Genomic DNA, 13791 nt, shown 5'->3' with positions numbered 1-13791 from the left:
CATTCAGGCCCTTGTAACCTCCAGACTTGGCGACCGTCAGTCACTTTTGTACGGTCTTCCCCAGTCTCTCGCTCAGCGGATTTCAACACGTTCAACATGCTGCTGGCAGGGTGATTACTCGTGCCGTGCCTGTAAACGTTACCACACTATCCGCCGCGTTATATTCCCTTCATTGGCTTCCCCTCCACTCTGGAGCCACTTATTGTTTTTCAAAGTTTCGCATGCACTCACCCCTGTCTATCTTTCCCCCCTCATTTTTGTACGGCACTTCTCCTCTTCCAACCTAAAGCTGCTCACTCACTGCACCTCAAATCAAACGCACGACTATCGCTGGGCGAGCATTCTCGTTTACAGCTCCCTCGCTGTGGAATGCACTCCCACATCATGTTTGACATCGAATCCCATCCACTATTCAAATCCCGGTTAAAAAAATCTTCATGTATACCTCGGCCTTTAACTGACATAAGCTTAATTTGGATAGTGCTTAATGGGTTTTGTTTCATTTGAAGCTTTGGTGCACATTGCCACTGTTCCGCTTGTGACACTTCAGAAAAATCGGTGAACTTGGGTAGGGTGCACGTTGCTGGGAAGGGATGATGATGATGCAGTGGCAGCCAAATGTGGATATCCACTGCAGATACTTCTATGTTATATATGATTTCACGTGCGACAAAACCAGAGTGTGCGTAGAAATGCCATGCATACATATGGTGAACCATCAAACTCAATGCAGATGGAAACCTATTTTCTGTATGAAATCCTCGACAGGTAAGATATCCATGTGGGTTCCATCCACTCACTAACCTTAGCAAGCGCCTGGATTTCAAACGTGTATTAATTCCACACCCGGCTCTTTGGTCAACATTCCAACTGATGCAACCAGCATAAGCCCAAAGTAAAGCACCGTGTATCACAATACCATGGAGTTGTGTGTTTTAACATAATACGTATTTATTTATGTTGAACTTCTTTCGCACCATACGTAGCCAACCGTGCTTATCGGAGGTGCGGGAAATCATATATAAGGGTAACTCTGAATATTCCACCATATTTAAAGTCATTCAATTGGGCTAGGAATATAAAATTAGCAACTCATGAGAACCTGGTTATTTAGTAAATGATTGTACCTCTCATCGGCTGTATCAGTCACGTGACCGTGAACAACAAAGCAGAGGCAGGCAACGAGGCCCGAACCGAGGGACTCGCGCATCGGACGTCGCTAGCGCTGTGGTGCCTTGCAGGGTCGTTAGCACGGTGCTGTACCACATAAAAGCACGCACCTTGAATGTCATCAGCATGCTGCTGTTGGGTCGAGAGTGGGAGAGCCCTTTGATTGACGATTGTGCTCGCAGTGTATCACTTAAACGCGCGCGTACGCGTGAGCGCCCTCTGGGTCACGCCCGGTTCCCTCCTGACGCAGCGAGCGTTGCCCACATCTCATACAGTCATGCCTCGAGGACGAGTATTTGTGTCTTAATGGAAAATACCAATAACGTCTGGTTAAAGAGGCCCCATTGCTCCTCAAGGATGAAAACAAATTGGAGCTCTCAAGTAACCCCCCCCCCTTGCACAAATTGAGAAGTGAATTTCAATGGGAATTCACACCTCCTTCGCCAAAGCACACACACAGGATGTATTTGCATTCAATAAATTAAGTGTGATTCTCGCTGGAGATACTTGATGATGAAGATATGCAATAAGCTACCGAGTTCGCGCATGAATAATAAGCTAATAGATTCCTCAAGCGCTCTAACCTTTAACTCCGTCAATCATCACAGCGTGTCCAATCCAGTGTGAAATAAAGCATATGGATTTATCTTCTTAGGTTTTTTCGGTAAAGTCACGTAGAAAGTAAAATAAAATAAAAAATTTTGTTTTTATTTTATTTTACTTTCTACGTGACTTTACCGAAAAAACCTAAGAAGATGATTCATTGCAGTCACGAAAGCTTCAAATCTAGAATCATATGGATTTACATGCTTTATATGGTTCGTTGCGGTGTAGAAACTGGTTCTGTGTATTTCACAGAAAGAACATATCTCATGCAGTGCAAATTGAGGATCATACTAAGCCCTGGTTGATTCATTGATAGATTCAATACGATATACACACATATACAATAACATGCTCTGTCCTGCCGCTAATTACAGACGTGCCTGGCTTAACAAAAGCTGTCATGGAAAGCACAAACATTATTAAAATGAGATGATATTTTACCATCCGACAGAGGGGTTGCAACCCACTTCATGCCTCCCTTTCAACTGATTGTGACGCTGGTTTTAATTGAATTCTGTACGAGACAAAATTATATTATCGAGCAGCCTAAAGGCTGCAGACTACATCGATGGATTTGCGACAGGGGACATATATTCCCTGATGCCTGTTGATACCTCAGACTGCTTCCAGGCTGCGACTGATCAGTTTTATTGCAACTCGGCTAGTGGAGCAGCAGTGTTCGCAGTCGTGAGCTGTTAATTTCATGTATCAGTCACCTTGATGGGCTCCATAAATTATCTCTGCAAGGGAAAGGCTGGAATACCACTCGGGGGACGTCAGCAGTGACCGTCTTATACAGAGACTGATGTTCGCCATCCATGCCTGTAACTTCCACTGCTGACTTACGACGAACAAAGCGGGTGAGGAGCTCGCGACGATCTTTTCGGCTGACTTTTTGTTTCAATGTAGTTCAGTGGTTTTGAAAATGAACATTTAAATATTCCTTCACAAATGTGCGCCCTCATGTAACCCGCATGAGGGCTCTGGCCTACTTTATTTTTTCCCCCCGACATGCCCTGCACACGTGTTTAGAGCTGAAGGTGCAGGCAAACACCCTCTCATTCAGACCTTAAGAATTGCATAAAAATTGCCATCCAACTGTCGAGAGGGCAGCAGCACGGACTGAGCAGTGCAATGCAAAATTACTTTACGTGGGCGATAAAAAGCTATTACAGAAATAAATATCGCGACATCCAGTAATGATCAGATTTTGGTCTTCGTCCCAGATTTTGTTGTTGCGGATGATTGCCAACTACACGGCTGTCTGTCATTAGACTCCTCTTGTGCACCCCAGTGAATTAATTTCAATCACATTTCCTCTTTTTAACTGAGTTAAGAGAGTGTTGGAATGCAAAACTCGTTGTGATAACTGTAGAAGGGAATGTTATCAGTAATGTTTAAACATTGGCCGTACTTTTTCTAAGAACTTTCACTTTAAACAACAAATCCTCTGGGGTTTTTTTCCCCCTGAAGAAATGGAGAAGCAGCTGCAGCAGTCGAGCTGTCAGTGCCATAGGATAATTAAGCATATTGACATCCAGGCCTGTCAGCTTCCTCTTGTATATAGCTCTGCGAACTTTTAGAGTTACCTTGAAGCCACTGCCATTTGCCATATTGAGGTATACAATAGCGAAGTGTGCTAACCACTCTGCCATTACTGCACTCCTCTTAACAACTTTATTACTGCAGATTGCATGGTAATCACATCCCAGTTGCGTGTTCGCCTGTTAGACGTTCCCTGGCCGCCGTTTAACCCTAACCCCACGTGGTCTCCCCAGGTACTTAACCTCAAACCCCTGGCTTAACCCTAACCCCACGTGGTCTCCCCAGGTACTTAACCTCAAACCCCTCGCTTAACCCTAACCCCACGTGTCCTTCCCAGGTGCGTGACCTCAACCCCTGGCTTAACCCTAACCCCGCGTGTCCTCCCCAGGTACGTGATCTCAAACCCGCCCTACGAGTTTGAGCTGCTACCCAGCGACCTGGTGTTCTGCCTCGTGCCGTTCGGAATCCGCGGAGGCCACTCCCCACTTTAACGGGTCAGTGCAGTGGCGACGACACTCGCCACGGGCATTCAATCGGACAACACTCGTGTTGGACAGCTTGTTTTAGAAGTAATGTTACGATTTAAAGCTTTTGTGACTGCAGGGATTCATATTCTTGGTTGTTTCGGCAAAGTCACGGAGAAGGGAAATAATAATTAAATATATATGTAATAATAAAAATATAACAATAAAATTCTCACGACGTTTCGATTGCAACACAAGCAATCATCATGAGGTGTGAAAACCACAGCAAGAAAATTATTGCTGTGGTTTTCAAGAAATTATTGCTGTGGTTTTCAAGAAAATTATTGCTGTGGTTTTCACACCTGATGATGATTGCTTGTGTTGCAATTGAAACGTCGCGAGAATTGTATTGTTTTTATTATTATTATGATTATTTTCCCTTCTACGTGACTTTACCGAAAGAACCAAGAATATAAGTCATGTTACGTCATACTTTTACCGGATTCATTTAATGTTTACTTCTAATTAACATGCATTATGTTTAAGTAACCTTGTTAATTGCAATAGTACACTGTGATCGTATTTAGAGGTCTTTAAATAGTTTTGTTTGTGTGCCTACAACCATTACTCAATTCCATTGCCCACGGGTGTGCTGATTTCGCCTTTCCAGAGTAAAATACATGAGCAGTTTCAATTTAAGCAAAACTTTGTTTCTGTGGTTTCCACAGCACACGTATGTACACAATTGGCATCATTTTGCTTGCTTTTAAACATTTCGGTTTTCTGAAAAGCAATATTTTTGGTATATTGACCCATGTGACAACTTGATTTATATATCGGCTCTGTTGGATGGTGCGAGGGTTATAGTTTAGCTTTGGATATTATGCCAACGCGATCTAAGCCTAGAGAATGTGGCTATGAATTATATTGGTCGTGAAAGCCAACGTATAAAATTGTGTTCATACTTGCACAGCATGACAATCTGGTAAACTGGTGCTAAAAGAGATGATATGTCTACTCCCTGTGTAGCTTGCAAAGTATTATGGGGGATGCCAATTGTGCTTCGTGACATTCAGGATAACTTTACGATACAGCATATTGTTTTAGTCTCCATGTAGGTGGGATACTTACTACCAGTGAAGCAGATAAAATCAGTGAAGGCATTGAGAATATGTGGTAGTATTGCTGAAACACAGAAAGAAGGGAGTCACAGCATGATGGAAAACAGCTGCCACAGGACGAGAGGAAAACAGTCACGGCAACGCTGCATAAGAAGGGACATAGAGAACGAAAATAGTTTTTTGAGAATTACAGAAAAGGCATTTAGCAGAACATTGCTAAATAAGATGAAGAATTAGACAAACACTCAAGGGGACACCAGTGTGAATTTATATCAAGAAGGGACTGCAGTGATGGATCTTTACAGTAGGACAGATGATAGAGGAGAGTTGGGAGCATGGGGAGGAGTTTTAGATTTCCTTTGTAGACTGTAAGCAAACCTATGACTTTAACACGTAGTAAGCTTTCGCGACCAATATTATCCATAATATATGGGTTTTTTGGTTAGATCGCGTAAATATAAATGTGTCGTTCAACCCGCCACCACCCAACACAGATAATTAGTAAGGTTTGTCACGTAAACAGACATGCCAATTCACTACTAGTACAGCACACCGGTGTGTTGGAGAGCAAATCCACAATTTTTACAATCTGAGTCTGACGTTTCGCCAGTAATTACAACTAGCTTCATCAGGCAACAGCCAGATTTGGTGGAGAAATCCTCCTGTTTTGTTCCTGACAGAAATCCTCTCTCATCAAGATGCTCATACATCGGGCTATGAAAGTGTCAGATGGTGATAGTCTGAGAAGTGAAATTAAACATGTTAAAGCAGCGCTGCAATTGAACGGTTACAATGATGCACAGATCAACAGGGCACTGAATGCCAAAATCAAATCAAATACCACGAGAGTTGAAACTGATCAAGTAATTACAACTATTAAAACACCGTACATTATGGGAGTAACTGATAAACTATCCAGGTTTTTTGAAAACCAAAACATCTGAGTCAGATTTGGCATGGTGCATAAAATACAGAAACTAATATCTGGTACTAAAGATGTATTACCGAAGCTATCAACAGAAGGTATATATCTGATTAATTGCACTTGTGACAATTAATCCGGTACACACCTTCTGAGGCATCAGAATGGTTGATATTAGAACAGGTGTGTTTCAAGATTGTATAATGTCTCTCCCACGTTGTTTAATATTATGCTTGACTACGTCTTCTCTCACACCACGAATGGGGTTAGCACAGTCGAAGCCACGGGAATCAATGTAGGTCAGATTAACGCGTGCAACTTGGAAGTACGCAAATGATGCAGGTTTGTTGGCTAGGAAGTTGGCTCAAGTCACGCAGCTGCTGCTGCTGGTCTTAGGCACCGAGGCTGGACACTGGTGTCTTAAGATGATATTTCCGCAGACGAAGTGAATGGTCATAAAATTTCGATTTAAAGCTTTCGTGACTGCAGGGATTCATCTTCTTGGTTCTTTCGGTAAAGTCACGTAGAAGAGAAATAATATAATAATAAAAAGAAAACATATTATGCTTTATTTTTATTATTTTTATTTATTTAAAAAAACATAATATTATCTTTTATTTTTATTATTTTATTATTTCCCTTCTACGTGACTTTACCGAAAGAACCAAGAAGATTAATGGTCGTAGTTAGAAACCCGTCCGACAACCAAGGGAAAGACCCAAGAGCACATGGTGGGATACTGACAGGACAGATGTTTGAGTTTGCGTGGTGTCTGCTGTGCGGCAGCTATGGAATCTGGGCAGAGCTGTAGAATGCTTTGGCGAGGTGTGGTGGCATCTTCAGCTTTATCCATGATGACATCTTCATATAGCTTACTAGCTCTGCAGAAAATTGACATTTCTAGCAGTGCCGTAATGATGTTTTCAATATTGTAACATTTCCGTTCCTGTTCCTTTGTGTCACTGTGCTCCAGAAAAGAAGAGGACGACCACAGAAGCAAGTGGGGATTTCAGCGATGAGAAACATGAAAAAGACTTACACACACGAGACAGGCCTCTAAGATACTTTATTTGATACTTGATTAAGCTTGTGCCGTGACTGATGCACTTTGCAGCCTTATGTTAATTTATTGAGAATGTGAACTACCGTATTTAAATGTTTAATTTATCGGGTGTGTGCGTGCGCGTGCGTGCAATGCGGTTAAACAGCATTTGATCTTATAACATGACAACTGTTAATTGTTCCCACAGCTTATGAGTGGGAATAATGGCAGATTGTGTGTAACGCTCCTCCAGCAACATTTGTTATGTACCCACAGGAACACGACAATGTTCGTATACAAGTAGACACACATCTTCCTACAGCGAGTCAAGCCACGTTCAGTCACAAGGGCCTCGAGTGACAACCGAAATGTATGAACGTCACATTTTGGTCACTGGTCGACTCGCACGATCTTCCCTCCTCGGTGGATAAAATAGGCACCAGTTTGTTTTCAAGCACTGTCGTAGTAGTGGTAGTAGCGGCAGAGGTTTTGTGTGGGGAGAACGTTTCCCGCAGCAGCGATAATGAATTTCCACGGCTGGGCTCGGCGTGCTGCCAGCGGAGATGAGCGCTGCGTCGATCCTCGATTCTCCATTTGCCCAGCCAGAATTCACCAGCCCCTAGACCCTCGCCGCACCATCTCCATCCACCGCAGCGCAAACTCCACGTCTGAGATGTTGCTCGTGCACGGTCAACGGACGCACAAGTGACACGATAACAACAAGGTGTATTTCCGAACGTAATCATGCTTTTTTTTCTTAAAGAGCGTGTCGAGTGACGCGTGTTGCCAGTGATTTGCTTTGCATGCAAGGTGATGGATGGACAGAGGGAAGTATTTGGGTTTTATATATATGCCATATATATTGTATACGATCAGGATTGGTAAAAAACCCACATAGGTTGTGCATATCCCGATACCCAGACTGTATCAAGATATATATAGACTATACCATTTGACTGCTGTGCAGTGGAAAGTGGTGGAGCTGATCACAAACAGCCGCGGTTGCATGCGATGACACCGATGTAACGTATTGCATATTACGACCGACGGGAAGGAGAACACGGGACGACACCGCTGAATCGGCGACGATCCACGCAGCGCGGATGCCGCTCCCTTGCAGGACGCTCGTGGGGAAATGACCGGGACATTACGTTGGGTTCAGCGCCTCGCGAAACTAGTATTAACGCCCGCTCATGTCCCCTTACCCGGTGTGCATTACGCTGCGGGATTATTGCTCCCGCCTCTATTCACGGACATGGTCTACTCGTGGGAAGTGTGCCGAGATTAGTTCTTACCCCCCCCGCCCCCCCAGTGATTTAATGAGTTTAATTACCTTTGATACATTATAATTGCGCGATAAAACAATAATGATCGTGTTATAATAGGTGTAAACATTTTAAATAATGTGTTATATATGTATGTTGAACTTCTTTTGCACCGTACATAGCCAACCGTGCTAATCGGAGTTGCAGGGGAAGGACAAACTAAACGCAAAAATCAGTTCTAAGAAAAAAATCTCGATTTAAAAGTGCATATAGCTCCAGTGGCTTCCTTATATCGGAAGGAAGAGCGTTCCAGACGGCCGCAGAGGCGCACCTGAAAGTGCGCGACTAACATCCTTCTTTTGGTGTGAATTTTAATAAAAAATAAAGGGGCAAATTAAACAGTTCCGCGAAATTCCAGCACGATCAGATATCTTTGGAGGGAGGCTGGCGAGACGGGTGCGAGTGAGCCGAGGGAGGGTTGCGAGGGCGTGACCCGGGGTGTTGGCGATTCGGAAGGGCCGCGTGAGACTGCGACATCGGCGAACCTCGCCCCCCCCTCCCCCGCGTGGCTTTCGCGGCCATAGGGGCGCGCGTCCAGAACCAAAAAGAAATAATATTTAAAAATACTTTTTTTTAAACACGCTTTAATGAAATGTACCGTACGAGTAATGGCAGAACTCGACGACTCCATGAAGTGGCTCCGAAGCTTGCCATAACGTAAGGGACCGTGCTGATTAACAGCCAACGTCAGTTGAGTGTGGACAATTAGACCCAAGCCGAAACATAACATATAAAAAATATTGCTTTAAAATATATTTATTTTTAATGATAGAATATAGTATTGTCATCAGTATGACATACGTATACCAAGTTTGCAGTCGATACGACATTGGGAAGTGGGTTAAAATTGAGTTACAAGATTTGAGGATACGACAACAGAGTGAGTTAAATAAAAGCGTGTAACAATAATAAAAAACCTCCGCGGTTGGAAGTCGCACTCCGAGCTCGCGCCTCGGGGCCCACCGATTGTAAATAGTTGCAGCGGATTAGCAGCAGGCGGGGCCGAGAAGCCAAAAAACTAGCCGAAATTCATCGTCGTTATTTCACAAGGCTGTCAACCCACACGGTGTAGCCGTGTTCTTGTACAGGGAAATTTTGATTCCAGGTCCATACGGCGTACAGACGTTTCAATACGGGCAACACATTTTTTTGATCTATATGTGTTTCTTCCTTGTGATGGGACTTTGTAGGATGAACGTTGAGATGTATAAGGGGCACGGGGTGACCAATAATGTCTCAATTGGGCTGCACTGATAAAGGGGTTGACAGGTATGTGTTTATTAAATCAAAGGTGACTTTTTCACAAATTGTCCTTAATTCAAGCTCATTCGGATAAAAACAGCTACACCGTCAGTTTTCCGATGGCACCTCAGAAAATCTGTAGAGCAGTCTAGGGAGAGTTGCTTGGACAAAGTACATACAAATGCTCTGCTTATAGATATAAACAATACAGTACTTTAAAATTGTCATTAAGTCCCTGTGTGTCAAGTGGCTAAGCAGAACGTGTGATCCCACCTGGACCAGCGTCTGCTCTACAGAGACCTGCTGGTGGGGAGTGGTACTAGTGGTGGCCGCCTCAAATTGAGTACCTTGGGCCGGTGTGTAAACATCGCCACTGGGAAGACAAAGGCGGCCGGGGGTGGTGCTGGCTACCCACCCCCTCGTGTGCCGTGCCGGCCTTCATAGGTACTGACTGACCGCACTTGCCCCCACAATCTGTTAAGGCTATAGGGGGATCTTTGTCTTTAGTGGTGCACATCTGTACTATTGAGGTGGGATTCGCGGGTGACGCCAATATCGTACAAAGTGAGTTCACATCTGCAGGGGCAATAAAGATGGATGCAGGAGGCAGGGCAACATGTAGGTTTATAATTAATCCGCATGGAGTTTGAGCGTTCTTTCCCCTGAAGCGTGCATTTACTCTGGCCCACTCGGGTTTTATTCAACAAATTAAAGAGACTTCCAAAAAATACAAGTGGCCAAACATCACAAGCAGGAGGACCCTCGTGAAAAAAAAATAATCTCGGCTTTTCCCAAATAACAAAGACGTGAGGGAGGGGGGGTGTCGCAGGTATTCATCAAAGTATTTGTTCTGGCGGAACGTGACCCCACGTTGGCATGTACCAATCAACTTCTGCCTTCCTCAGACTTGCCAACGGATTATGGTAGAAGGCGCACGCACAAGACAATGTAGTTGTAAATGTCGTGGATTTGCTTTCCAACACACCGGGTGTGCTCTGCTTGTAACGAATTGGCACGTTCTATTTACGTGACAAACCTTACTAATTGGCTGTGTCGGGTGGTTTCGGGTGTAACGACACATTTACGCAATCTAACCCCAAAACACATGGACAATGTGGATGTATAGATCGCATTGATGTCTGCAGATAAAGGCAGCTTGGCAGACGTCTCAACATTTGGAGTTGCCGTGATACACAAAAGCATCGTGACATCACGATTCAGACACCAATTACTGCGCGGCGCTGTAGGCAAATTCTCAGGCCATTAAAAACGTCCCCGACCCTGACTGGCCAATTCCACGCTACCTGGTCACTGCAATGATCTCGCTTCCAGGTTTTCGGTCAGCAGTGTCTGTAACCGCTACCCTTGAATCACACGAGCCGCTTCTTGATATTATTGCTTTCACACATGCACGCGTCTTTTAAAACCGTATTCAAAACGCTATACATCTCGGCAGCCTCGGAACCTCTTTTTGGCAAGAAATCTGATCTCTTGTTTTTGTTTGTACGCTCGAAAATCCACTTGTTAGCAGCCTTGATTACAAATACTGCAGCGCCCCCGTGTGAACACAAGCGGCAGCACGTGGCGCTCCGCTCCGACACCCAAAGATACATATATGAGTCTCTTTATCCGGTATCAAAATGATGAAATCAGACGAATGGATTCCTGCAGTCACAAAAGCTTCAAATCAGACGAATGGGCTTTACCCCTTTTTTTTCTGGCAATAAGATATTCAAACAATAAGATATTCGAACACCAAATAGACGCACATTTGCAAGGCATCATCAAGTCTGCGTTAACCCCAGGCCTGTGGTAAAGCGACAATCGGATCGAGGACTTCTCGCGGCGTTGTTGGCCATGAGGCAGGGGACGGCCACTCGCGGCTCTTTAAGGACAGCTGCTTCGTGACGTCTTTGATTAGGGAACCGCCGTCTCGTGTTCACCACGCACTGCATTGCGGCTCTTGAATTGTGTTATGTTGGTTGTCGACCCCTGGCCACGGGGATTGTTTGACCATACTTCACCACGCCGGTCAGTGCAGGCTGGTGAAAGCCGGTCCCTTTTGACGCCTCTACTCCACTGAAATTTTACGAATTGAACGCTTGGTGGCCGTTCTCTTTCGCATATGTTTGTTGACAAGTGGACTATGATGACAAAAACTTTTGCTACTCACCTCGTATTACAGTATTGTGTGTTTTAAAGACTGTTATCTGGTCATGCGGCGTAATGACCGAGTGTCCCAACTTACCATAATTAAAAGGCCCAACCTTCAAATTTCAGTTGGAGGTCGACTTAGTCCACCATTCCTCTGGGATTCATAAATCCATATAAACACTTTTGTGGACGGTCAATTATTGTTGGAAAGACTGGGCCCCGTCATGAAATCGTAGAAGTTCACACCAATGGCTGGGGACTGCTGAGCAGGAACTCAATGTTCGTGTGAGCACGAGGACGTTGAGACATCGTTTTAATTTAATACACCGTTCAATCCGTACGCAAGGTGGATAGGCGATTCCACGAACCCACTGAGAGCAGGACAAAAGCCAAAAGACCAAAGACTTGCGAATCGCAGTCCTTGTGCATAACAACATGGGTTTGTGTTGAACTGTGCACGCGTTTCTTGCTTACTAAGAGACGCGGTCCTCCACCAGGGGAGTGATGCGACCGGCTGATGATGATGACGATGATGATGTGTGTATCGCTCTTTAATTTTCGCTCTTGTGTCACGTGTTTCTTTTTTTAACAAATGTTATTTCCGACGGATAGTAATTACGTGTAATACTGTGGGCCTTTTAGGAGTCGTTCAACATTATAAACATTTTCATGAGTGCACATGGTACATTTTATCCGTACCCCCCCCCCCCCCCCAACTAACTAAGGATGTTGAAATGCCCTCGTAGAGAGGGGCCGTGTCTACACACGCACGTCCAGCAACCGTGGATATATCAGCACATACTGCACGAACAGATTGCCATAGAGCTGTATGGCTGCGTTTCGGACGAGCAGAGGGCAGCAATAATTAATTGTTGTACTATACTTCTATGCTCCCGTGCCTCATACTCCCCACCTTCAATCCACAATCACCAGTATGGTGAAGTATGGTCAAATAACGCCCACGACCCATCTAGCAAGCGGACTGGCAGCGGGGTTGTACATGGCATCACACGTACCATGCCATGCATGTACAATCTATGAGTTGCATGGGTTGAATAATCAAATGTGTTCATTTGACACCAATACAGAACAAGATCTGTTTGCATTTCAAAACCCCTTTTTGTCTGTTGTTGATCTTCAGTCGGCAACTAGGATGAGCTACGAGTAGGTCTACCACGTGGTGTTCGTGTCAGTTCGCTCATGATAAATGCCGATAATGTTGAACGCTATTCGTCCGGTTTGCTGGGACAATATCATCAGTGAAATGAATAATCGGTCGTGCGAATCCCAAAGGAAAAACGTCCCGGGTGGATTTTTAATTCGGGTTTCTATGAGGGTTTTCCATTGGCTCCGTGTTGTCTGCGATTTGTCTTAAGTGTTCGTCATTGTAAAGAGCATGTGGACAATACTGTATAGTACATTGAAATAAAGGATCAGCCTTGTGAAAGGAGTGCGGTATGCATGGGCAGCACATCGAGAAAACACTTCAGATATTACATTGCCAGGAACGATGACATTTGTTCCAAGGGTAAAATGGTCCCTACCATAGCAATGTGGACTTTTCACCACTGCCTCAGGGCAACCAAAATGATATGAGCATTTACATCATTAGACCTCCTTTGCCAGTACCAAAGTATAATAATAGGGTTTTTCCCTTTTTTCTGGCAACAAAACTGAAACCGTTTTTTACTTTGGTACTGACAAAGGAGATCTAATCATGTAGATGCTTACCCCGAGTCCTCATTACTTTGATAGTGCATTGTCTTTGAGCTGTACGCCTTTTGGCGTCCTCTGGTCTAGCACCAATTGGGTCGAGGCTCAAAAGAAAGCGTCTGATGTGGACCAATCAGTTTCAAGGACAATGCATATATTATTAGAGTGTGTATTTTTGTATGCATTTTGACCACAAGTATTGTGGTTAATGCACACGTGATTCCTTGTAAAAAGGTTTCAGTTTTGTTGCCAGAAAAAATGGAAAAAACCCTATTATTATGATATGAGCATTGTCCATTGCAAATTAATTAATAACAAAATAATTGGTCAAACATTGCAATACTGGACCTCTTGAAAAGTTTTGATATTCAGTGAGGATTATATGGAAAATTATTCATTTTGTGTTATTTGTTCCAGACACAGAAGCGTGCTGATGAAGCAATGCCAACCTTTGATGATATGACGATGATAATATGTACTCTTTCTT

At 44.1% G+C, this 13791-nt stretch overlaps 1 protein-coding gene across 1 annotated transcript in view; it reads left to right on the top strand.

Annotated features, from left to right (window-relative positions):
* Positions 1-13038, top strand: part of LOC144724437 (calcium-activated potassium channel subunit alpha-1-like) — a 169047-nt gene extending 156009 nt beyond the window's left edge. The window contains exons 28-29 of the mRNA XM_078603558.1: positions 3710-3815; positions 6802-13038. Coding sequence (XP_078459684.1) covers positions 3710-3812 — 103 coding nt within the window. The 3' untranslated portion in view covers positions 3813-3815; positions 6802-13038. The remainder of the gene's footprint in view (positions 1-3709; positions 3816-6801) is intronic.
* Positions 13039-13791: the final 753 nt, after the last annotated feature.

The sequence above is a fragment of the Lampetra planeri genome, chromosome 20 (genome assembly GCF_965212315.1).
Source record: "Lampetra planeri chromosome 20, kcLamPlan1.2.h2, whole genome shotgun sequence".
Lineage (NCBI taxonomy): Eukaryota > Metazoa > Chordata > Hyperoartia > Petromyzontiformes > Petromyzontidae > Lampetra > Lampetra planeri.
The sequence above is the reverse complement of the archived record's forward strand: the minus strand, read 5'-3'. Positions and strand labels throughout refer to the sequence as shown.